The sequence below is a fragment of the Macrotis lagotis genome, chromosome X (assembly GCF_037893015.1).
Source record: "Macrotis lagotis isolate mMagLag1 chromosome X, bilby.v1.9.chrom.fasta, whole genome shotgun sequence".
In the NCBI taxonomy this organism is placed as follows: Eukaryota; Metazoa; Chordata; class Mammalia; order Peramelemorphia; family Peramelidae; genus Macrotis; species Macrotis lagotis.
Genome location: NC_133666.1, coordinates 384,087,595 through 384,114,148, shown reverse-complemented (window position 1 = coordinate 384,114,148; position 26,554 = coordinate 384,087,595). Strand labels below are relative to the sequence as shown.

The 26,554-nt window shown below is 34.5% G+C and overlaps 1 protein-coding gene across 1 annotated transcript in view; it reads right to left on the bottom strand.

Annotated features, from left to right (window-relative positions):
• The window catches only part of PHLPP1 (PH domain and leucine rich repeat protein phosphatase 1), a 294,885-nt gene that overhangs the window by 92,439 nt on the left and 175,892 nt on the right, over window positions 1–26,554 (bottom strand). The window contains 1 exon segment of the mRNA XM_074202041.1: window positions 20,553–20,719. Coding sequence (XP_074058142.1) covers window positions 20,553–20,719 — 167 coding nt within the window.

Below are 26,554 nucleotides of genomic sequence, written 5' to 3'. Positions count from 1 at the left end.
CTCTAATGAATTTAGTTAAACTTTTTTAAAATTAGTTTGTATGTATTTTCACAATAGCATCTATACCTTTGGAAAAGAGTAATATCTATATGAACAAACAAGTATATCTTGCTCATTCTACAGGAATATGTTTGCAAAGGCAAATATAAATTTATAAGTAAGCAAACTCCCTGTAGTAAATTCACCATTGTTACCTTTTCCCATAATTAACTGTAAAGCACATGTTTAGATTTTTTGGAAGTACTCTTACAACCTCAGAATCAAAACTACCTACTGGTCAATTAGCTACAGAAATAGAATCCTCATTTCTCTCAATGACTATTCAATGGGGGGAGGGAGGGAGGGGGGGGAGGGGGGAGGGGGAGAGAGAGAGAGAGAGAGAGAGAGAGAGAGAGAGAGAGAGAGAGAGGGAGAGAGAGAGAGAGAGAGAGAGAGAGAGAGAGAGAGAGAGAGAGAGAGAGAACGCTATTTAAGGTTTGCAAAGTGCTTTATAATCATGATTTCATTTAACTGTCTTTTGATTTTCACATCAACCCTGAGAAGTAAACGCTATTATCATGCCCAATTTATAGCTGAAAAAAATTGAGGGTGAGACAAGTAAAATCATTTAGCAAGGGTCACACAGATGTTAAGTGTTCAATGCCACAACTGAACTTCGGTGAGATCATCCTGACTCCAGGTACAGTGAACTATAATTACCAGGCTGATTAGATGCATGGTCAATCTTAAGATTGTACTGATGTTGCATAAGAATGAAATTTGGATCATCTATAAATTACTGAGAAAGAGAACCAAAGTCATTCAAAAGGTTGGCATCAAGCTTTCCAGGACAGATTGGTGAGGAGGGGAGAGAAATGTCCTTAGTTTTTACCTTGAGCAAGTCTTCTGTCCCCCATTCTCCACTTTGGCTACAGGAAGAACTTATGAACTTTGAAAGTTGAAGAAAACTTTGCACTTTCCATCTGTGTGCATTGGGTGCTAAGGACAATTCACCACATTCAAAGGGATCAGGAGCATCACATGAATGATTTAAAACAAAAAAGAAACTCCAACAACAAAGAACTGTGAATTATCTTTTCGTTAAATGTATTCTCAAGGTTTGAGTCCAAGTTCCTCTGGACTTCAATTATATTTGTGAGAGTGAGCTACAGAATTTTGGAAGGGTATTATATACTATTTTCAGTAAGCATCTTCCTAAAAGCTACTTTAAGTTGGCTGACTAAAATTGATTCTGAAATGATAATCTTGGAGGGGGAAGGACACTGGTGTGATTTCAATCTCACAACATTAGAGAATTACCCCCAGTTCTTCAGGGGTACTCCCCGTGGATCCTTGAGGGGAAAATGCAGCCTTCTTTTGGAACTGAGACTCCTTTGTAAGAATGGGAATTGGGATAAGAAATCATGGAGCCAGTGTGCACTCCCACTTTTTATGATGACATAAGGGAGATCAGCTACTAACCAAATGGCTATTAATGATACCTTGTGGTGCTCATTCAAATAGCAAAGTCATTCTTCTATGTGTAAGAAACAATGTCCAATGTTTCCAAATTTCCATTTCCAGAGGACCACAGAATTTATCTCCTGTGAATACAATCTGATCACTTAATTCTCCCTTTATCCACTATGGAGGTCTGAATATTAAATCCCTGGAATAGCTAAGAAACTGGATTTCAGAGACAAATTTCTGGTTTTCAATGAAGCCTGTGCTAAGTTCATCTTTGGACCTGTGACTATCTCTGGAAAAAGTAGCTAGAATACTCAAGTCAACATGACTGATCAGTCATTAATCCTCCCATCATAGTCTTCCACTGCCAAAGGCCATCAATGGATGTGAAGAATGGTAGAGAATTTCCTGCAATGGAATACCTAATAATGTCATTATACTCTTTGCACCAAAGAAGAGCTAACATAACTTTCCTAGAGCAAACAATTAGAGTTGGAGAATACAATATGTAGTATGAAGACGAGTATATTTGTAATACAGCTCAGGAAGTGCTATTAACTACTGTTCTTTTTCCCCTGCATAGAAAACAATGTCTACTTATTTTAGGTTTTTTTCCCCCCCAGACTAGAACCACATAAGGAAAATCTATAATTAAAAAAATTTACCTGGCAAAGGGAAACCAGAAGTTATATATTTCATTCCCTAAATAAGAACCCTGCTAGATACAACATTATCATGATATTGAATATCTAGTAGTTAGCATGTATTCTAAGGCAGAAATAAGTGCTGAAGCATTTAAGGACCTTATCTAATTGTATTTCCCCTAATGTCATTAATTTTCCTGCCTTTTTCCTCCTAGTCTTTCCTTACTTTTACCTTGATAATATATATCACTTCCTTTTTTTTTTGTCTAGTGATGTATGTCAGCATACACTAATATGCATGTACTTTAGCTACAAGTTCAGGCAGAAAATATTTATTCCCCTTTTATTTCACCATATTTCTCAGTATGAGCCAATGTAACAATGAGTAAATATTTAGTTCTATGAACAAAATTTTAAAAATTAAAGGTAAAAACATTTCATTTGCTAAACAAACAGTAGGATTGTCACCTACACCAAGTCTATAATTTTTATCAATTTTGCTAAAAAATATAGAATTTTATTTAACTAAGCAATAATCTGAAACTCCACAAGAAATGTTTCAATTTGATTTATTAAACACAGACTTGAAATTTTTTCCCAGTGTACAAAAGGTATACAAGATATCACTAAGGAACTATTACCAGCAGAAAAAGAATTGGTTTTCGAAGCAAAGTTGGAGAAAACATATACTGCCTATTGCTATACTGGTATTCATAAAATGCAGAGACACAGAATCAGGCCCCCTAACATGTCATCTATAGTTACCATACAATGCCTAGAACAAGAGAATTAATGTTCCATAGCAATGTAACAGGAGGAAGTCAAGAACAATTTTGTCTAATCCCAAGATACCTTAAACTTGGATTCCAAGAAAAAGAATGATACCACAGAGTGAAGTAAATTTACAAACAGATAATGGGCACATTGCAAGTACTCCTAATAAACATACATGTTTTCTCCTTCCCTAATATTCTGGTTTTAAAAGTTGTGAAAGATAATAATTCCTCTTTTTGCCATATCATTAGATTATCATTGACAAGCCTATAAAAGCAAATTGAGATATTAAATGCGACTACTATTTAAAATTACACATAAGGCTTATGAACTAATATAGCTAGTCTTTCTATTTTAAAAAGTCTGAGCAATGGTCATAACTTAGGGAATAGTCTCCTTTAGTGATATATCATAAATCTTGCTTATCCCTTGGGAAAGCCACTTAACCCCATTTGCCTTGCAAAAAAAATACTAAAAAAAATTAAAAAAAAACTTGCTTATCTAGGCCAACCCTTTTGATAATTTTCTTTCTAGGAATTAAGGATATGAATATTATAGACAAGAAAGTCTAAAACTTACAGGAAATGGGGGCATAGTAGAAGGATATTTAATTTGTGATTAAAATAATTGTTACACATTATAACTAGGCAGAGTAAGTTGGACTTTTTTTCACTTTGATATGCTTAATAGAAAAAAAAACCCATTATTTTCTTGAGTTATTACTTAGCACAGAGGGCCAATTAAACAAGGATTTCCTGGGCAAAAGTCGTTTTCTTTTCAAAAACCACTCTGTTAGTGTATTTTTCTCTTATAGGAATAAATACTAATAAGAGACTCAAGCATCTATATTAAGTAATGAAGGATGGTGGGCACTTGCTAACAGAAAAGGGACTGTAAACTTAGCTCAGGTCTTGTTTTCCATTAATTATTAACAGCAGAATCCCTAATGATTTAGAGTATGTCACTCTGGAAGAGTGCCAAATTGTCAGTGATCTCTGATGTTGACTCATTGATTCTGATGTTGAAAGCATCAGAAGGGAAGAAATATACACTCTACTGAAGCAAACAAAATCAGTTCTAATTCAGCAAGTATTAAATCAAAAGTGGAATAAAAATAAAGCCAAATGTACTTTTTTTATGGTTTTTCTCTTTTTCTAAGAAAATCTGAAAAACTAAGCACAACAAAAAGGAAATGAAGCAATTGATTATCAAGGGAACTTTCTCCCAGTAAACTGGGATCTGCTTCAATAATTAGATTTAGTTTTCTGATTGACATTCTTTTGTTTTTCTTTTCTGAAGAACGACATTAGGAAGGGAGTTTCAGTAAGATCCCTCCTTGAGTATAAAATGTGAATCCTAATACTCACATGTATGAATTTGATCCTTACAATGGTTCAATATTTTTACCTCAAGCTAGATTTGCTTTCAAACAAATCTTTACATACCATCAGGATTACACATAGAAACAATTAGGCTATCTTACACCTGCTGGAAACAAACACACAAGGGCAGGGACTAGATCTTCTAACTACACGGAGGGAAAGACGTAACAAAGGCGAACTGCTCAGAGCCTCATGTGGCTCCCATGAAGGCATCTGAAACGTGATGAGGCAGCGCCTACTTCAATCCTGTTAGTGCATGCCCACCCTCTACCATGCAGTGACTAAACCAACCTTCTGTTTGTTCCCACACTATTCATGGTCATCTTCCTCTCCACACCCCCAAATTCCACCTACTCCAAAATTTAGTTCTAATTAGGATCTTCTCAATTAATACTAACAATCATTTATCAGTCATTCTTAGTTTTCTCAATATGCTGCTTTGTATTTCATCTTCTTAAAATCTTTAGCCATATGAAATGCCATTCTGTGGAAAGGCCTGGCAAAGTCATTCATGATCAGCAATTTGCCTTGATTCTTCCAGGATGGCATTTCAATACACCACAATACACCAACTTCCTAACCATCACAAATGGCATGTGGGTGACACCAAAAAAGACAAGCACATCGTTCAAGTGACTTAAATGCAAAGTAAACATATGTACTTTTTACTTAGTAAAATTCCAATTGAATATTAAAGCAGTGCCTCAAAAAATCAATGATGGAAATTTTTAATTGCCTCAAATTTGAAAAAAAAGTGAGAATGAAACAAAAAGCATAAACCAGATATTATTTCCCCTGTATGACAGAGACAAAAGTAGAATTTGAAATTACAAAAGAATTCATTAATGTCATCAATTGTTAAAACATACTGCCATTTAATAAATTATTCTCATTGAACCAAATTGAGACTTTTTTTAAATTTTAATCTCTTTTTAAAGAGACTATAAAAATCATCATGTAACAAGATGTGAAAGAAGGTGATGAATTATAATTAATAAGAAAAAATCATGGTTGGATTCAAAAACCAAAAGGACACAAACATCACACACACACACACACACACACACACACACACACAAAGTCACAAAAGAATAAATTCATTTCCTTGCTTTTAAGGAAGATGACAAGGGCTAATTTGGCTTTAAGTGATCAAAATGAAAGCAACAATCTTACCTCTCTTTCAAAAGCTATTTTCTAAATTGCAAGCTAGCAGCTTAACGATTAAAATGCAAAATATGAGCATTTCTACCATGCTATGGCTAAATCCTTTTTACTGGAAGGGTATGTAGTTCTACCTTTGTTTTGTAAATGACCGAATTTATTCATTTTCTTCTGAATAAGATCTGCCCACAATCAGTCAATTTAGGCTCACAAATAAGAAGAGGATTGCCTAATCCCCATAGGCCTGGGATGAAAACTATATGTGTGTGTGTGTGTGTGTGTGTGTGTGTGTGTACACACACACATATATAATATATACACACACATATATATGTACATACATACATGTATGTATGTATATATATGTATATAGAACATTTCTGTTCCAACATTAGAGTTAGAAGATTAAATAAATGAACCCTTTCCCATAAGTTGGGGGAACAGTGAGAAAAGAAGACAAGAAAGTACATTTACATGTTCAAATCAAAGTTTTTTTTTTAAATCACCACACTGAACTTGGAAGGAATCCTAGTTAGTCCTTATGAGGACGGGAATGATGCAAACAATCCTCTGAATACCTACTAGTCCCTACAATATTTGGAACATCCATATCAAGTGAAACATATTACTAAAGGAAAAGTGAAACACAAGAGAACAGACCCTCAGAACAAACAAATCACCTTGTTTATACCATTAAAAGAGTATGTATCTCTAAGTTCCTTAGAACCTAAGTTGTCATCTTCTCCTTTTTCCTACCCACCTTCAAATATTGTCCTGAATATATATGAAGCATTTCTTGATTGAATAAAAAAAGAATTCAACAACTAAATACTTTACCAGGTACAGTAAAAGATATGCTTATTAATATTTATCTCACTCATTTATTAAACATTTACTATGTGTAAGGCACTAAGCTGAAGAGTAAGTCAATACACATTGCTGAACATCTACTATGACTGAGCTAAATGCTGGAGATATAGAAAGGCAGAAAATTTACAGTCTAATAAGGAGGATATGCAGATGAATAAAATCCAGCTCCAGTCTTCAAGGGTATACATCTAATGGGGGGGGGGGGGGGAGTTGGGGGCAGTCAAGTAAATAGGTAGGCAAGACAGAAGGTAGCATTAGATAAGCTTCCTAAGAATTACAAAGCTTAGATTCATTAGAGTGTGGCCCCCTGAGGGCAAGAACTGGGATGTTTGGGGACTTTTGTCTTTCTTTTTATCTCCAGAACTTAGAGAGATCCTTTTCTTCAACTACCATATCCTTTTAGCTGCCACATCTTATTCATCCTACCCACACTGCCTCTACTGTATTTGAAACCCTATCACCTACTGTGGTTGCTTTCTATTCACCCATCATTTTTTGCCTCTCCAGTCCACCTTTCATACAACTACAAATTGTTATTCCTAACATACAGATTGGTAATGACCTGCTCAAAACCCTTAAATGTCTCTCCACTGCTTCTAGGATAAAATACAAAATCTTCAGGATATCATTTGAAGTCCTCTACAATCTGCTTCTTATCTTCCTTTCTAGTCTTTTTAATAGTACTCCTTTATCCATGTTATTTGCCACAGAAGACAAATGGTTTCCAGTGTTAAGAAAGTGTGTTCTCCTTCCTCAACTAAGACTTATAAAAATCCTTAATTTCTTCAAATTTCCTACATGTTACATTTTATTATTTTTGTTGAGTAATTTTACACTAGTAGTGTCTTACTGTGATCCCTTTTAGGGTTTTTGTGACAAAGATATTAGAGTGGTTTGTCATTTCCTCCTTCAGCTCATTTTACAGATGAGGAAACTGAACCAAGTAAAGTTAAGTGACTTGCCCAAAGTCACACAACTTTTAAGTGTCTGAGTCTAAATTTGATCTCAGGAAGATGACTAAGGCTCCAGAACCAGCATTTTATCTACTGTGCCACCTAGCTAGCCCCAATGTTATTATACAAGAACCAGTTTTAAAGCCTTTCATCCTCTTGGAATTACTTTGCATAGTTTTCATTTACTTATATACACACATCGTATTTTCATCCATCCATCCATCCATCCATCCATCCATCCATCCATCCATCCATCCATCTATACACACATGAGAACTCCTTGAGTGCAAAGACCAGTTTGTTTTTTGACCCTGCATCTTTGGCAATAGGTACAAAGCCTTGTACACCGGATGTAAATAACAAATGTTTGTAGAAAGGACTTCTGCCAAAGTTCAGGGAGTCTGAACTTTGTTTAGTAGGCAATAGGGAGTTGATGAAGGATTTTGGGTAAAGGATGATCAGAGAGCCCTGTCCCATGAATTGAGCTGTAACACCCACCAAGTAACACTCTCATTCCCTCCTCCCATCTCTGCTACTACATACATAAATAACACATTCCTGGAATCTGAGGGAAGCTTAAATAATTGAACTTCTAGAAACCAATTTTCCTAAAAGGCTACCTAGAAGCATGATCCTGCAGACACTACCAAGGAGGGACTGGTGTGTCTCACTTTAGTAACCACTGTCAAATACTAGCAGTAGAAGTCTATTTTTCACATTCTCAACACTACATCTCCATAAGTGCTAAGTCTGAGAACATATAAAATTGTTTCCTCCAAAGGCAGAGTGTCATTACTTCCCTTGGGAGCAGCATCAAAAACAGTGGTAATGTATAAAGAGCTTTATTTTGTGAGTCTTCAGTGCTTCTAATTTTAAAACAACAGACTCAGTCTTAAGAATTGAAATTGCCCAAAATTACAAAAAAAGAAAAAAATTGCCATCTGAAAAAATTATATTGTCAAAATCAGAATCTGGAGTAAAGGTAGAAAAGAAAGCAGAAAAGCAATCATCCCAACTACTAGGTACCTGCACACACATGCGTGTTCTCTCTCTCTCTCCCCGCCTCCCCACTCGTTATTGATCAGTAATACGGGAGTTGGTCACGTCCTCCAAGATTCACTTTAAATAATTGTCAAAGTAGACTATAGATTTCAAATTCATAGTTTATAAATGCTCAGGAGTACCAATCATGCTTAATTTCTTATATTTGTTTTGGGGTTTTTTGGGTGGGGGGGTTTCAATGCAACAGGGTTAAGTGGCTTGCCCAAAGTCAGACAGCTAGGTTATTATTAAGAGTTTGAGGCTGGATTTGAACTCAGACCCTCCTGACTCCAAGGCCAGTGATCTAACACTGTACCACCTAGCTGTCCCCAATTTTTTATGCTTTTATTATTTACAGGAGACTCAAATTATTTAAAATAGACAAAATTTTATCATTCAAGAGGGTGATCAGGATTACAACAGTTTTCCAGTGGTATCCTTGAAATGTCAAGAAAAAGTACAGGTCGAGCCCTGGTCACACTTCTAGGAGGATATGAATGAGGGTAGTAGAGAATGAGGAAAGGGAATAAGGATGTATTAAGCACCCATACATCACATGCTAGGCAATGGGATAAGTACTTTATAAAAATGATCTCATGTAGTCCTCACAAAACCCTGTGAGGAAAGTGATCAACATCATTGGAGGGTGAAGAGGGGAAGAGGAGTCATCAGAAAGTCTGAGCATTTACCAACAGGGATGTGATTCTACTGGCTACTATCTACTCTATAATTGGGTGGGGATATATTATAAACAATGAAAAATAATAAAGTATATTATAAGCATGCCCATCTATATAAATATCAGTTATTTTTCCTGTTTAATATAAAATGATTATCCTTGTTTATCATAATTCAAAAATCCACATAAACTACTGATCATTACAGCTACAGAAAGAATGGAATTAGATAGACTAAAATAACCAAATTGGAATGATGCCAAGACTTTTAAATAAATACCATTTCTTCTTCAAAAAAGTCACAGAGAATCTTTAATGGCTACAAATACATGATAACCTACAATTGAATCTAGATAAACTGACAAATAAACCTCTTTATCTTCTTAAAGTGCTCTCCCCCTTCAAAAGGCACTAATATGAAAAAGATGAAAAAAAACAGTCTACTTTAACAGAAATGGGGATGGTAGCCCTAGAGAAGACAAACCGCAGCAAATGTATTTCATGCAGATGAAATAACAGGTGTAAAATGCTATTTAGATGATTATTATGATGATCATATAAAGACTTTTCTTTGATCAAATGCTCAAATGTGGAAGGCTGTAAATGATAAAAAGAAATCTTTCCAAGAGGCTAAAAATGGCTAGAGAAAAGATAGATATATCTGAGTCTCCCAATACTCAAACTAGATAAGGAAAAAAACAAAAAAAAAAATTATAAACATAACCTGAAATTGTAAAAACATTTGGCAAGGTTAATTTCTTCCAAATTTCATTAGAGTGGTAAAGGGGAAGGAGCACTAAGCTTGGACTCAGAGAACCCGAAATCTAATTATGGCTCTATTACTTCACACTTTTGTATGACCTCAGCCAAGTCAAACAATTTGAGTTTCTCCACTGCTAAAATGAAGTGATTTCTAGTTCTAGAACTGGAAAGGAACTTAGAGACCATCTAGTTCCAGCAATCCTTATTTTAGAGATATGGAAAATAAGGTCCACGGAGAGACACTAGCAGAAGACAGAGGACAGACTACTAGACAGGAAGATAAAAGTTCAAATCCTACCACAGATCCTTAAATCCTTCCACTAGCTAGCTGTGTGACTCTGGGCAAGTTGCTTAACCTTTCTCAGCCTTAGTAAAATTAGGTTAATAATAGCACTTATAGTGTAGGACTATTATGAGGATCAAATGAAGTAACAAAGATCTTAAAATGTGCAAACATTAAAGCAATTTATTTTTATTGTTAGTATTATTACTGGTTTGCCTAAAATAATAAGTAGTAAACATCAGAGGGAGGATTTATACTAAAATCTTTTGACTCCAGTGCTACTTTTCTTTTAGTTATTCCACAGCACCAGATGATTCCTAAGAACCTTCCAGTGCTAATAAATGATCATCTAATTCTGATCAATATCTTATACTTGATCTCTACAAGTCCCAACTGCAGCATTTGAATGTATGAGCAAATATTACATGACTAAAGCATTAAATGAAGTGATTTTTACGTGAAAAGCACTGAACTAAGCGTGGGGATTCAAACAACAGAAAAAACAAAAAGACTGTTCTAGAGATACTCAGATTCTAAGGGGGGTGGGGGTGGGACACAACACAAATGAAAGTTTCAACAGCAAATCAGATGGACTCCCAGTCCTTATGGTTCAGGGACAGAAAAAAAATCACAAATTCCTTAAAATAATTTTTCAATGATTAAATCCTAATCAATTACTTTTATGGTTCACATTTCATCTCTACATTTCCTAGATTTTTATATAAAAGAAATAGCATAATGTCTGTTTGTCCAGGGACTTCCTATCCCAATTGTGCAAGGCTTAACTTTTTTCAAATATTACATGCAGTCCCCTCAACTTAGCTTTCACCAAGGACAACTGCTAACTACTACCCTTTCCTTGATCTCATCCAGTTTCTTCCTTCTTGATTCCTACTTTCCCTTCAATCAACAAAGATAAAAAGCTTTGGAAACGTGGGGGACTTATTAAGGCATTGAATGTGGAGTAAGAAATACTTAAAATCTCTCTTTTCATCTTACAGTGGCAGGTCAAAAAATACTCTAAGTTTCAGGTTCAGTCATATAATAATAATAATAATAATAAATATTTATGCCATTATTTAAGATTTGTCAAAATTTCCAAATATACTGTATCTCACTTTGATTGTAATAATTATGGGAAGTAGGGGTTATTATTATTCCAGTTTCATACATAAGGAAAATGAGGCAATTATCAGTTAAGAGACTTGCCCAACTACACGAGACAATTGAAACTCAGCCACTGTGGCTCAAATAAGTTAATATAGAACAAGTGTTTTGAAATCTTTAAAGCACAAAATAGATGTTACCTATTGTTGTTCTATATGTGTATGATAGTAAAAACTCATATATAATGATTTGTGGTTTAAAGGGGTTTTATATAATTTTTGATTCTTAAAGCAGGTAGGTGGATTACTATGATTACTATTTTGGATTTTTCACTTGAGCAAACAGAATACAAATTTTGGTGAATGAGGAAAAACTTCAACTTAACTGAGCAATGTAGTAATAACGTGTAGATGTATGTGATCACACATTTATTTAAGGTGTTCAAAGTATTATACAAATGTCATATCATCTATTATGTCACACCACCTATTATTATTATTATTCCTATTCCTATATTACAGATAAGAAACAGGATAAGAAAGATTAGGCAACTTGCCCAGGGTCACACAGTTAGTGTAGCAGGATTTGTGTTCAAGTATTCTGAACCTTAAAGGCTCCATCCAAGCTAACTGCCCAAGATCACCAAGCCTAGTCTTTTTTCTCTTACACCATGCTTCTTGAAAATGTTAGTAAATTCAACAATGTTAGTATAAACAGACATTTTTTTAAAGGCCATTGTACACTGTGGTGTGAATGTGTGAAGGAATGAAAAAAATTAACACCCAAAAGGAAAATCTGACACTCATTTGGTGTAGGAGAATGCCTGTCATTACTTTGGATTGATCAGAATTAACTATAGTATAAATCACATCTGTAGTTCCACAAACAGGTAGAATTTCACCAATTAACTTGAAACACATTTGGTTTTGCTAACAGCATTAGCTCTCACTCAGAAGATAAAGTCACAAATATTTCTTGAGTCTCTCCAAGTTCCTATGGTCTCCCTGATTCTCCCTGCCAGTTAACCTACCCAGACCAGGGGCTTTAAAGTAGATTCAATTGCCTTAGAAAATCAAAATAATTCAATAGAAAAGCTACCATCAAATAAAGGAAGAAAAGCATTTGCTAATTTTTATTATTTGTACTGCTTATAAGAAATAATTTCTTATTAATATACTCATTTGGGGCGGCTAGGTGGCACAGTGGATAAAGCACAGGCCCTGGAGTCAGGAATACCTGGGTTCAAATCCGGTCTCAGACACTTAATAATTACCTAGGTATGTGGCCTTGGGCAAGCCACTTAATCCCATTTGCCTTGCAAAAACCTAAAAAAAAAAAAATTAAAATTAAAAAAATTAAAAAATTAAATTAATATACTGATTCCCAACATCTAGAGCCAAGTGGATATTTGTTTTGGTTACTGTTTTCAACACCATTTTTGTGAAGTATATCACTGCATCCTTTTGAAGCAAGTCCTTCAGAAAAATAAAAAGTTACTCTTTCTACAAGTGACAAAGTATTTGTAAATTTAAATATTCCAAAATATTAATGCTCAACAAGTCAGAAAAGGCTACATCACATATGCTAGGCAAAATACCTGGAGAAAGTATTTTTTGCTGAAGATGTCTTTTGAGATATTCAATTGTGTTTTTTAATCAGACTTCAAAATACTCCTTTATTTTTTATTTTATTTTATTTCTTGGTTTTTGCAAGGCAATGGGATTAAGTAACATGCCCAAGGTCAAAAAGCTAGGTAATTATTAATTGTCTGAGGTCAAATTTGAACTGGGTCTTCCTGACTCCGGGACCAGTGCTCTATTCATTGAGCCACCTAGCTGCCTTTCAATATTCCTTTCAAGACATCAAATAAGCATACCAGTATCAGTACTCTCAACTGTAACTCATAACAAAATCCAGGAACAACATTATTCAATCATTATCAATAAGTAATAACTACAAAGAAACATTCATGAAAAGAAACCAATCGAACACCTGAGTAAAATGTGACTGAACCCTGACTTAATTTTGTGCAGAGAGGTTCATATTGTTATGGATCCAATATAAAAAAAACTATTTAAAATAGTAACCCATGACAAGAAAGATAATGTTCATTGGATTTAAATCAGAAAAAAAGCCTATTCAAAACATAAAATCAGTCTTGCATGCCTTCATTATTTTTTGCTTTCCTTAAGAAACATTGAAATGCTCAAAATCAAGTCATCTTTTTATTAAGAATTATTATCACACAAAAAAGGGAAAAAATGATAGGGATTGGTCAGATGGTAAGGAACACTATCAGAAACATCTACCTAAGTTTAAACTGCTTGCAGAAATGTTTTTTTCAGATCCTGATTTATATATATATAGAAGGGAAGATATGTTTTTGGGTTTTTTATTCCTAAATTATGTGCTTTTAAATTTCAATTATTCAAGTAGTTTTAATTTTTAAAAAGAAATGATTAAGGAGAGCTAAGTGGTACAGTGGAGAGAGCACAGGCCTTGGATTCAGGAAGGACCTGAACTCAAGTCCACCCTCAGACATTTTCTACCTGGGCAAGTCATTTAATTCTGATTACCCCCCCCCATTATCCACTGAAATTATTAAAGTTGGTACTAGGATAGTCTGTATCAATTAAATGAGATATATTCAGGACATAATGTCATAAATTTGGAAGTCTTAGGACTCATTTGGTCCAAACCCTTTCCTTTTACAAACCAGGAAACTGATCCCAGAGTCATTAAGTCCCTTGCCTGAAGTCAGATAGAAATTAAGGAAATGAGGTCAGATCTAGGGAGCTGAGCAAAAGCAAAGCAATAAGCTAACTACCTGATCATAACTTCAATTTCAGAAAAGAAACCCTTAAAACCCACCCCCCCCCAAATTAATCTCATCCTGCTCCTGTTTTGAAAACGAGCTTGAAGAGTTCCTTTGTCTATAAAGGGAAAAACAAATAATTGAGACTCCAAGAACAACATTTCCCTTCTTAAACTGCTGATCCATGGATAAAGCAGTATGTCATCTTTCCAGAAGTAGAAGGTGGGTGCAAGTGCCAATTTAAATGTTTTGTGAAAAAACAGGAAATTTTTGTTAAGATTTTTTTAAAAGCTCCAAAACATCGAGAACTTAATGATTCCAGAGTTTTCAAGAATGAAATTTGCAGTAGCTGCGATATATAAACTATTAAGAAACTCTAGATTTCCCCATCAGGATGAGTATACACTAGGTCCACACTTGCTGCTTGAGCATGCCTCTTATATGTATCTTGATACTCAAGTTTAAAAATAAATCAAAAAAGAGGCAAAGCTAATTTTTTTTTTAAAAAGGGCAGCTAAGTGGCACAGTGGATAGAGTCCTGGAGTCAGTCAGACCTGAGTTCAAATCTGACCTCAGACACTTAATAATTACCTAGCTGTGTGTCCTTGGACAAATCACTTAACCCCACTGCCTTAAATAAAATAAAAAAATTTAAAAACAGAGACAAAAGATGCTCTTTGGTTTTAAGTATAAGTTCTTTAATAAGGTCTTTCTTTTATTGATATTCCCTACAAATTTTATCTATATGACTTAACAGACAGGAAAATGGAATGGAATTAAGCAAATACAGTGAATAGTCACGACTATATTTAAATATAAAAGTTATATTAATATCTTTTTCAAATATGTCACACTCTTAAATAAGCATCTTAATTTTAATTACTAAGATGAAGAAAAATAGGAAAAACACAGACTTGTAAATAGTGCTGTAATGAAAACGTGCTATGAAATGTCTATCTTGGATTTATTAGAAAAAAAGAAAAGTCCTTACTGGTGGGTGGTGAATACTCGATTGGACTGTTAACCAGCTTACTCAAAGAAGAGATGTCTTACAGAATAGTCATCCTTCTATTATGTACCAATGTCTCCTAGCCTACTTCTCCCTCTACACAGGCAGCAACATCAGAAAAAAAAATCCTATAATGTAACAAGAAGTCTAAGTTTTCCATGGTAAATAAATCAAATTAAAGACTAATATATCTCATAAAACACAAATTGCTAATATGCACCCCAGTTTAAAAATAAATATATTTCCCTGCTCTGCCCTCTTGCCCCCTTGATCCATCAAAAAAAAAAAAAGACTGGAAGAAATCTGCCTAAAACATTTGCCAAGAAGTATAGGTCAATTACAAAGAACTATGTCTATCTATCACAGGGAATTAAAGCAATTAGCTTCTCCAACTGGATAAATGGATCTCAGGTAAATTGGCTGTTTTAAAACAAGTGAGACTATGTTGCTCAAAACAAGTGAGACTACATTGCTCCTAATCAGATCTAGTCTTCTCTAGAAGTAAAATGATTTTCTTTGCTACAAGAATTAAGATTAGCTGAAGCACAACTAATTTTCTGTGCCTATTAAATTGTCTTCTCTGATAGTACTCCATTTGATCTTTAAACCTGCATCCAAAAGATTATATCCATGAAGTGACAAAGGGTCTTCTGTATGGAACATGAATTAGGCCAAAATACTTTAAAAAGATAGGCTACAGTAACAGGTTGGAAGATACCCAGTTAAGTTGAGGAGCAATCGTCCATACTTACTTCTAAATTACCTTACCCTGGTGTATTCTTTGAACTGATGGTCTCTTGTCTGGCACATGCAGCAAGAAAGGAAAAAAGGGTTGTGGCAGTCTTCTGAATTCAGGGGGCCAACAGAATCAGTGGCCAAGAAGGTACAATGACCAGGGGCCTCCATCACATATAGTTTAGAAATGGGAACAGGCCAACTGACTAAAACCAAGGGTAGAGTACTATCTAAATGCCAGGAAGCTGGGGCTCTATCATCTAAGTAGCTGAATTTAAAATCCTGGCTCTTCTTCAAAATAACTGGGAGACCCTGGTCCTATCATAGAACTTTGCCTGCTCGTGTCCTCATCTATAAGGGGAGGAAACTGCAGTAGATGATCTTGAAGGAGCCTAACTTTAAATCCTGCTCTCTATAAACTAGTTCTAAGGAAGATCCAGATACCATATGAAGGTATCAAATCTTCAAGACCTTAAGCCTCCAAGCTGAAGTAGATAAGATAATGATGAACATAAAGTGCTTTGCAAACCTTAAGAGAACAGAGGAAGTGTCAGCTTTTACTATTATTGCTCTCATTTTTAACTAATCTCTCTTTGGTTACTGCTATAACTAGTAGTTTAATGACATTACTATAACATATAGACCAGGACTGTCCAAAATATGGCCCATGGGTTGCATATGGCCTGCAGGGCGATTTTATGCAACCCATCTGTGAGTTTTAATTTTCAAGAGCAAAAAAATAAAATACTAATTTGCATGGAATGCATATTAGTTTTTTTAATTCCATTACTAATAAATAATCTTGATGTTAATTTTCTTTGGTGTTTTTAAGCAATATCACAAATGGAACAAATCGTATGGAATATGGAATGCATTCCATTTGAATAATGCAGACTAGTCAGAGTGCACCCACCTTTATATTGTTGTGTTGTTGCTTTGTCATTTTGCGTTTGCTTTTGTGTTGTTGTATTGAGGTTGTGTGCTCCCTCACTTTCTAAGAAGTAAAAAGTAGCATGACTTTTCATAGTTCTTGCTAAACCTAACTAAGGTAAAAATACAAATGAATTATTTTGTTAGTGTACTGTATTTTTTATTCTGGATGTGACCCCAGAATAATTAATTTATTTTAATGCAGTCCTAAAATAATCTAAGGTTGGAGAGCCCTGATACAGACCAATTCTATGCCAACAGATCCTTTCACTAAACACAAGTCTCCCCTTCCCAGGACCTTTCCTGAACCTATCACTAGTCATCTGGTCTCAAACTCATAAAGGAGAAATAAGAAGTATGTCAGCCTATAACTAAGATTCTGAGCTACCTCTAGAACAAACCCTACTTCCTGGTCCAGATTACAGAAGGGAGAAACAAGACAACTATCAGATTAAATAAGGATAACTAAATGACCAAGTGTTCTTCACCTGAGATAAAGAAAATGAAAACTAACTTCAATAATGTCTGATCTTAAGGGTTGCAAAAACTGGTAGTTGACAGGCAAAGCACTAACAACATACAAATAAGACTGCTGCCCCATCCACTCCCATAAAGACATTTTTAAGGCATGGTGTAGCCAGCACCTAAATTCTAAAATAATTCACAGTCTAAGTCTACTGTATTTACTACCTTGCAGGCTGTACTCAAATAATCACTTTGTGGTACAGATTATTTCTTGCAACCAAGTCTCTGTAAAGCAGAAGAGACCTGCATACTTGTCCACAGCCAATGAGAGGCAAAAGTATATATTCTTTTGCTTACAAGATACTTCTTACTGGTTCTACAGAGAATCCCTATACCCTGCCTCATTTATGTAACTTCTTCCATGCGTGATACCTGACTGATCTTTCAAGTCCATGATTCAGGGCGATGCTTAGAGATCTTGCCTGGCATTTCTCTGTAAAAGGAGAATAGTAATAAGATCTTGCCTGCCTAAAAAGTTGGAACTGGACTATATATCTTAAGGTTCCCTTCAACTCTAAAGTTATGAGATTCTATTCTGAAGAGATTGTGGGGTCTATGGTAACCACGGAATCAATTTAGAAGGGGTGTTAAGGCTTAAAGATCCTACCCTAGAAGGTCAAGTTTAGGACTGGAACAATTCTTCCCCAAAATTCCCTCCAGAAACCATACTGAACTTTCCTATAAAACTTTTACATCTGCATAATTTGTACCTGAGATGTAGATGCCTGTAGAGTGAGATACATTTTAAACCACCTCAAGTTGTCTATGTATCTTTATACCTTTTGTATCCTTTTATTTAGATACCCCAACCAACATCTCATATTTAATGTGTCCAAAACTGAGTTTATCTTTTTCCCTAAACTGCCATCTTCTTTCTTACTTCATTATTTTCTTAGTTCATTATTAATGACACTACTAGCTATTCAATTTTCCATGTTCAAAGTGTTACTTGTGGAATATAGGGTATGAACAAGAATCAAAAACAACTAGTTACTGGAACTTGGATTGAAATCAGAAAAACCAGGAACCTCTGAGACTCAGTTTCCTTCATCTTAAGAAAGACGGGGTAAAAAAGAGAGGTGACAGAGACAGAGAAACAAAAGTAGAATATTTCCTAAACTACATATCACACACACACACACACACACACACACACACACACACAATCAGAGCTGTGATGAGGAAAGCACTTGATATTTCTATTTTGGGAAAGAAATCCATCCTTTGCTTTGCCATTAGACTACTTCTTTAAATACTAAACTAGTTACGTTACTCCTTCACTTAAAATTGTTACAATGGCTCCTGACTGCCTAGTCTGTAAAGGTCAAACTCGCGAAGTCTGGGATTCAAAGTCCTATATGACTTAGTACCACCCTCTTCCTATAGCCTTATCTTACATCACTCCCCTCCATGTCCTCTAATTAAATTAGCTACTTGATGTCCCCTGCCTTTACTGCATATATCCTGATTTCATGCCTCTACTCATGTTATTCCTTATGCCTTGGGATGTTTCCCCCACCCCAGTACAACCACCTGCTGAATTTCTATCTCTATCCCAAGTCAAGGACTTACTCCTTCATGAAATTTTTTCTACTATCCCTATACTCTACCAGTAATAATCATTCTCTCATGGCAATTTGTGAACTCTTTTTATACACTTGTAATGTTCTACTTAATATTTTAATTGCTTACCCATAGGTGTCATATACACCAGCCCAGGGGGAAAGGTAACAAATAGGTCTTATATGAACTTTGTCCACTGTGCAACAAACCAAAATGATGTGTGCATAATAAGTACTTGGTAAATATCATGTGTTTGCATATAAAACACACATATATACACATTCATACACACCCAAACCTACACACATATATATTTCAATTATAACATAACTCATCTTAGAACTATGAGTTTTCTTAAAAGACTCAGTTCAAATCCTATCTTCTGTAGGAGGCATTTTTCCAGTTCTCTCTCCTGTTCTCCCAGAGACATTGCCTTGGAGAGCACCTTTCATTTACACTTTAGAAAAATTTTATGCACAATTTTTTTGCATGTTGTTTCTCCCATTAGAATGTCAGCTTCCTGAAGAAAGAGATCATAATTGTAGCACTTCTTGCAATTCTAAAACATGTCTTATTAACCACAGACCCTTACCCTAGCTTTGGTGAATGTGTTAGTGGATTAAGTTTCCTTTTGAATCTAGCATTCTATAGCCTGTATATAAACAAAAATAATATAGACATGTACCCCTTGTTCAGTAATCACAGGATATTTTAAGCAACAGATAAAATAGTCTAGAAGAAATGTTTAAGGGAGGGCCAGGTATGCAAATAATATACATAATTATGATGATAAAATAGCAAGATTTAACAGCATTCCCACCCCCCCAAAAAAAACCAAACACTCAAAAAGGAGAACTAATGGCCCCCAAATGCTGAATCAGCACTACCATTCAATAAATATGGTATATCACAGACTTAGCAATGATTTTTGTTCTAATAAAGAAAAAACTATTGTTAAGTAATAGAAACATAATTTACCATACAGAACAAATTTACCATACAGAACCAATGGTCTGTAACATTACCACATGACCTTGGATGAAACACTTAATCTCACTGGTAAAATGGAGATGTTGAATTTCTGGTTTCTAAGGACATTCAAGCTCCAAATGCTATAAGATCCTATGTTCTCAAGTGAACACAGGGTATAAGGGGCCATAGCTGCTTTCTCTCCAGGACCCTAGTTGAGATCCCAGTATTTTAACATCTGATTCCTGAAACACACTCTTATAACCCATATGACAGTTTGATGAAAGATTTAAAGCCTCGCTCTGTGTTTTTGAGAAAATATGGTTTCATAGGGAAAAAATTAATCTTAAGGAGTTTTCTAGAAGTAAAACTTAAATTTGATCAAGAGTCTATAATTCAAGGACTTCACCCCAAAAAGTCATGCATGTTTTGGAAAAAATTGAGTAGAGAATGGAGAGAACTTTCTTTTTTAAGTTTTTGCAAGGTAATGGGGTTAAGTGCCTTGCCCAAGGTCATACAACTAAGGTAATTAATAAATGTCTTAAGTCAAATTTGAAATCAGGTCCTCCTGACTCCAGGGCCAGTGCTCTATCCACTGTGCCACCTAAATTTCCAAAGAACTGTTCTTTTTAACACATACCAATGATAAATTGTTACTTTCACCATCAAAAACAGTTAAAAATTCTAGGTGAAGGAAATAAAGTGAATTAACCATGCTACATAAACTGACAAAAAAAAATATTAACACTCTTTACTTTGCTCTGCCTCTCATTCAATTAATGAGAGAAAGAATGAAGGAGGGAGAGGAAGAGGAAAATGTCCTAGGACTTTGGGATGCCCTGTATATGTGACAAATACAAGAACCAGTTTAAAAAATTGCTAATCAATAAATTTCTGTACCCTCACCTTTTGAGTTCACCAAGTCCTCTGCTGATTGATGAGCTGGGGTTTTGCCTTAGGAAGTTTTGCTTTAAATTGAGATGAGTAAGGTCTTGGCTATAGAAGAGATTGGCAGGCAGATGTTCCAGACTACAACATGAAAGGTCCACTGAGCTGATACGTTGTGAGGCAACCTGAAGAAAAGAACAATTCACAATATTACAACTGTGAAAATGTCACTTCACAAAAACTGATCAAGTTATTAGGGCATTAAAATGTCACAACTTGATGTAGAAAAGCAGAAATATTAAATGTAGTCTTTTCAGACCATAATTGCAAGAAAATTATATTAATTAAAAGGTGATGAAAAAACTAACTGTAAACTAAATGATGTAATTCTAAGGAATGAACAGATAAAAAACAAATCATAGAAACAACATTATAAAGAATGACAAGGAAAAAATATACCAAAATTAATAGGATGAAGCCAAAGAAGTTCTTAGGGAAAAATTACTTTCATCACTAAATTAAATAAAAAGCAGTTCAATGAATTGGGAATGCAGCTTGAAACGACAACAACCAAAAAAGCTAGAAAAAGATCAAATTAAAAATGCCCAATTAAATAGTAAATTGGAAATCCTGAAAAATCAAAGGAGAGATTAATAAAATTGAAAATAAGAAAACCATTAATTAATAAATAAAACTAGGAACATTTTATGGGGGGGAACATACAAAAGATAAGCTTTTAGTTAATTTTTTTAAAAAAGAAAATGCTGATTTCATCACTAATTAAGATCTATTTTGCCCAATTTACATGCTAATAAATCTGACAATAAAAGTGAAACAGATGAATATTTACAAAGATATAAATTAAGCAAATAAAGATTAAAAATATTTAAATAACCTCACCTGAGAAAAAAATTGAATAAGCCATCAATGAATTCCCTAAGAGAAAATCCACAAGACCAGATGGATTCACAATTGAATTCCATCCAACATTTAAAGAACAGTCTTCCAATACTATATAAACTATTTGGAAAAGGAGGTAAAGTTCTATCAAAATTCCTTTTAAAAATACAAATATGGTTCTGATATCTAAATCAGGAAGAGCAAAAACAGAGAAAGAAAACTACATGCCAACTGTCCAAATGAATATTAGGCAAGGAGATTACACAGTTATATCACAAAGTTCATACAATATGATGAGGTGAAAATTACTCCAAGAATGAAGGGCTGGTTCAATATTAAGAAAAAACTATCAACATAATTAACCATATCACTAACAAAACCAACAAAAATCATATGATTATCATGACAGATGCTGAATAAGTTGGAGAAATTATAACAAACTTTCCTGTTAAAAACATCACAGGGGTAGCAATGGCACAGAATAAGGAATCGACCTTGAAATCAGGAGGATCTAGGAAATATGCTTGATACTTCCTAGCTGTGTGACCTTGGGAAAGTCAATTAATCCCATTGTCCTGCAAAAAAAAACCCACAAAAAAAAAAACAACCCCCCTAAAACCCAAAAACAAATAAACAAAAAAAACCCCAAGAAATCAGCAAGAAAAAAATGGAGGTTTCCTTAAAACGCTAAGAGGTTATTAATTAGAGAAACACAAATGAAAACAACTGTGAGTTAACAGATAACACCTATCAGCTTGGCTAATAAGACAGAAGAGGGAAATGATCAATGTTGATGCACTATTGGTGGGGTTGTAACCTGATCTAACCTTTCAGGAAAGCAATTTGAAATTATGCCCAAAGGGCTATAGACTTTGCATACCCTTTGATCCAGCAATACTTGTATCCCAAAGAAATCATTAAAAAGACACCCTTGTATAAAAATATATATAGCAACTCTTTTTTGTGGTAGCAAAGAATTGGTGCCCATCAATTTGGGAATGACTAAATAAGTTGTGGTATATTAATGTAATGGAATATTACTACCAGATGGGCAGGCAGATTTCAGAAAAACCTGGAAACATTTATATAAACTAATGCTGAGTGAAGTAAGTAGAACCAGGAGAACACTGTACACAGTAACAGTAACATTGTTTGATGATCAACTATGATAGATGTAGTTTTTCTCACCAATATTGTACTCAAAGACAATTTTAAAATAACTGTGATGGAAAATGTCATCCACATCCAGAGAAAAAACTATGGAGTCTGATTGAAGATCAAAGTATAATATTTTCATTTTTTTCAATTTTTTGGGATTTTTTTCCTCATAGGTTTTCCCATTTGTTCTGATTCTTTTTTCACAGCATGGAAATATGTCTTATGACTTTATGTATAATTTATTTCAGATTACTTGCTATCTGTACACAGTGAGAAGGAGATGAATGTTGTATTAAACATGAATGTTGAAAACTATTTTTATATATAATTAGAAAAATTAATAAAGTAATCTAGTTTTTAAAAAATGATAAGTAGTATTTATCTGAAATCATAAGGGACAGGTAGGGGACACAGTGAATAGAGTCCTGGGCCTGAAGTCAGGAACATTCATATTCCTGGATCCAAATCTGGCCTCTGACACTTATTAGCTGTGTGACCCCTGGGCAAGTCACTTAACATTGTTTGCCTCAGTTACTCATCTGTAAAAATAAGTTGGAGATGGAAATGGGAAACCACTCCAGTCAGTATCTTTGCCAAGGAAATCCCAAGAGTCATGAAGAGCTGGACATGACTGAAACAACTGACCAAATAAACAAGTAAGCTAAAACGATCAGCAGGCATTATTCTACAATAGGAATAAGCTAGAAGTAAGATCAGGGGTGAAGCAAGGATGCCTATTATCATCACTATTATTAATGTAAAACAATCAGCAAGTATTACATGTAATGGGGATAGGCTAGAAGCATTCCCAATAAGATCAGAATGAAACAAGGATGCCATTATCACCACTATTATTCAACATTACATTAGAAATGTTACTTGAGAATGAAGAAAAGAAAAAGAAATTGAAGGAATCAGAATAGGTAACAAGAAACAAAACTCTCACTCTTTGCAGATGATCTGATGATACTCTTAGAGAACTCTATAAAATCAACTAAAAATTACTTGAAACAATTTACAGCTTTAGCAAAGTAAATGGATATAAAATAAACTCACATTTCTATAAATAACAAAATCTAACAACATCACCTGGGAATCTACCTCCCAATAAAAACTCAGAAACAATATGAATACAATTACAAAACACTTTTCAAACAAATAAAATCAGATAAAGAATTGGGGAAATGTCAATTGCTCATGATTAGGCCAAAATAATAGAATAAAAATGGCAATTCTACCTAAATTAGATTACTTATTCAGTGCCATAATCAAACTACCAAAAAATTATTTTAAAGAGCTAGACAAAACAGTAACAAAATACAACTGGAGTAATAAAAGGTCAAGAATGTCAAGGGAATTAATGGGAAAAATGCAAAGGAAGGTGACTAGGTCATTCCAGAACTAAACTTATAAAGTAGCAGTTATCAAAACTGGTACTGGCTAAGAAATAGATTAGTAGATCAATGGAATAGGTACAAAAGAGATAGCAGTAAATTACTATAATAATCCTCATAAATACAAAGATTCTAGCTTCTAGAATAAGAACACATTATTTGGGAAAACTGTATGTATTACTATGTTTTAAAAACATCTTTAATAATTTTCTTTCTTTGTTTTTTTGTCCCCTCCCCTTAGTTCTGATTCCTCTTTCACAACACAACTAATATGGCAATATGTTTAACATAAATTTACATCTGCAACTTATATCAGATTGTTCGCTGCCATGGGGGAGGGCTGTTGGAAGGGAGAGTGAAGAAAAATGTGGAACTCAAAAACCTGCAAGAGATTGAATGTTGAAGATTATCTCTACATGTAAAATTAAATTAAATTTTAAAAAAAGAAAAAGAAAAAGTTCGTAACAATTAGATCCATTCAGAACTGAAATGGCCTGTCATGGAAGCACTGAAAATATCTCACTAGGGATATTCAAAGAAAGGTTGAAAGAACACCTGGTGTATATCATGTTGAGTTCAAAGAAGAATTGGACTAGATTCTACCAGAAGTACATTCCAACTCTAAATTTTGTTCTATACATAGAACTGTACACATAAAAACCTAAGTGGTCAATGGAATGGGTGAATCCTAATAAGGCTCTTTCAATTCAACACACAATCATCTATTAGATTCATCTATTTGGAGTTGGGAAGGTATATAGAGGTCATTAAGTCCATTTTCAAATGAGAAAATTGGGACCTAATGTATGAAGTGACATATCTAAGGTTGTAGCAAATGGTAGACCTGGGATTCAAATGTTAATTATATACCTACTGTATACAGGTATTATAGACGACAGATACAATCTAATAAAAACTCTTAGAATGTAATATAACTTATTTTAGATAAATTTATGAAATGGTATTTATTCTTAATTTTAGTACTGCCTTGCCTAATTCTGAGATTATCTCCAATTTGTCTTGTATACACTGTATTTCCCCATGTATAAGATGCACCTTCATTTTGGGCCCGAAATTTGAAAAAAAAAATCTATTACATAAAGTTACTGAACTCAAGTTTTATTCATCATGAAATTCAAAGACCCTCTGCACATAGATTTCAGACATCTTTTGGGCAAGTCTGGTATGTGAATACATGATTAGTCCATTCCGTTTCATGAACATGAAGTACCAGTTGTGTCCTCCTTTGAAATCAGTCACTTCCTTTTCATCAGCAATTCTTGCCTCCTGATGAACCATCTTTGTGGACATGGGAATTCTGATGACCCTTTGTTCCTCAATCCATATCAATTCCCTCTTTAGATCAGGTCATTTGACTGGCTTGCATCTTCTTCTGCTAGGGCATTTTCAGTAGGGTTTCTTCTTCCTGTAGTCAGTCTTGGATAGTTTTCTCAGTTGGAGGACCACCAAACTGATGTTCAGCAGCATGATTTCCATTCCCTTTTGCAAACTAGATCATTTTGAACTTGAATCCAGCACTGTATGAATACCTTTTCTGAGTCATTTCTGGGCAGAACGTGGCAAAATGTAACCTAATATAATAATGAGTGCAAAGCCAACAAATGGAAAAAAGCAGAAAATGCATATAAAAAAATCTATAATAACAGTATAAGACACACCCAGTTTTTATTCAAAAAATGGTACAACTTATACATGGGGAAATATAGTATATTTTGTCTGTATATATAGTTGTCTATATATCCATCATTTTAAGTGGGAGACTGTTTTTGTCTTTTTTGCAGCCCCAGCATTTAACATAGTACCTGACATATAGTAAGCATAATAAAATGCCTTTTTTTTAGGTTTTTGCTAGGCAATGGGGTTAAGTGGCTTGCCCAAGGCCACACAGCTACGTAATTATTAAGTGTCTGAGACCGGATTTGAACCCAGGTACTCCTGACTCCAGGGCCAGTGGTCTATCCACTGCGCCACCTAGTCGCCCCAAATGCTTTTATTTTTAAAATAAATTTAGAACTACAAAACAGGGATGAAGCACTCATATCAAATTAAGATTAGCTGAAATATTAATCCTACAAGCTAAGTGTAAAAACAGCTAAAATCTACCAGATTTTTTAGACATCTAAGGTAGTGTTCAAGTGTTAATATTCAGCAATTTTAAAAACACATTGTGTTGAGATAGTTTTCTGATCTAGAGCCTCAGTTCACATTTCTCCATATGAACTAACCATCACAATCTTGCATTTACAACATAGAATTTTATGATTCCAAAGCCGTTTACCTATTATCTTTGACAACAATTTTTAAGTGGGTTGCATAAATGTTATTATTTTCATTTGAAAAATGAGAAATGGAAGCTCAGACAAGTTAAATGGCTTTCCCACAATCCCAGAGTTAATAATTCAAAGGCAGGGACTCAAATCTAGGTCTCTGAGGCCAGAATTCTTTTCAGTACATACTACTAATAAAAACAAAACCATATCTCTCCCCAGTCACATGAGAAGAAAGGGGAGTGAATGGAATGCTTCCTCTCATTTCTCTCCTGTGTTC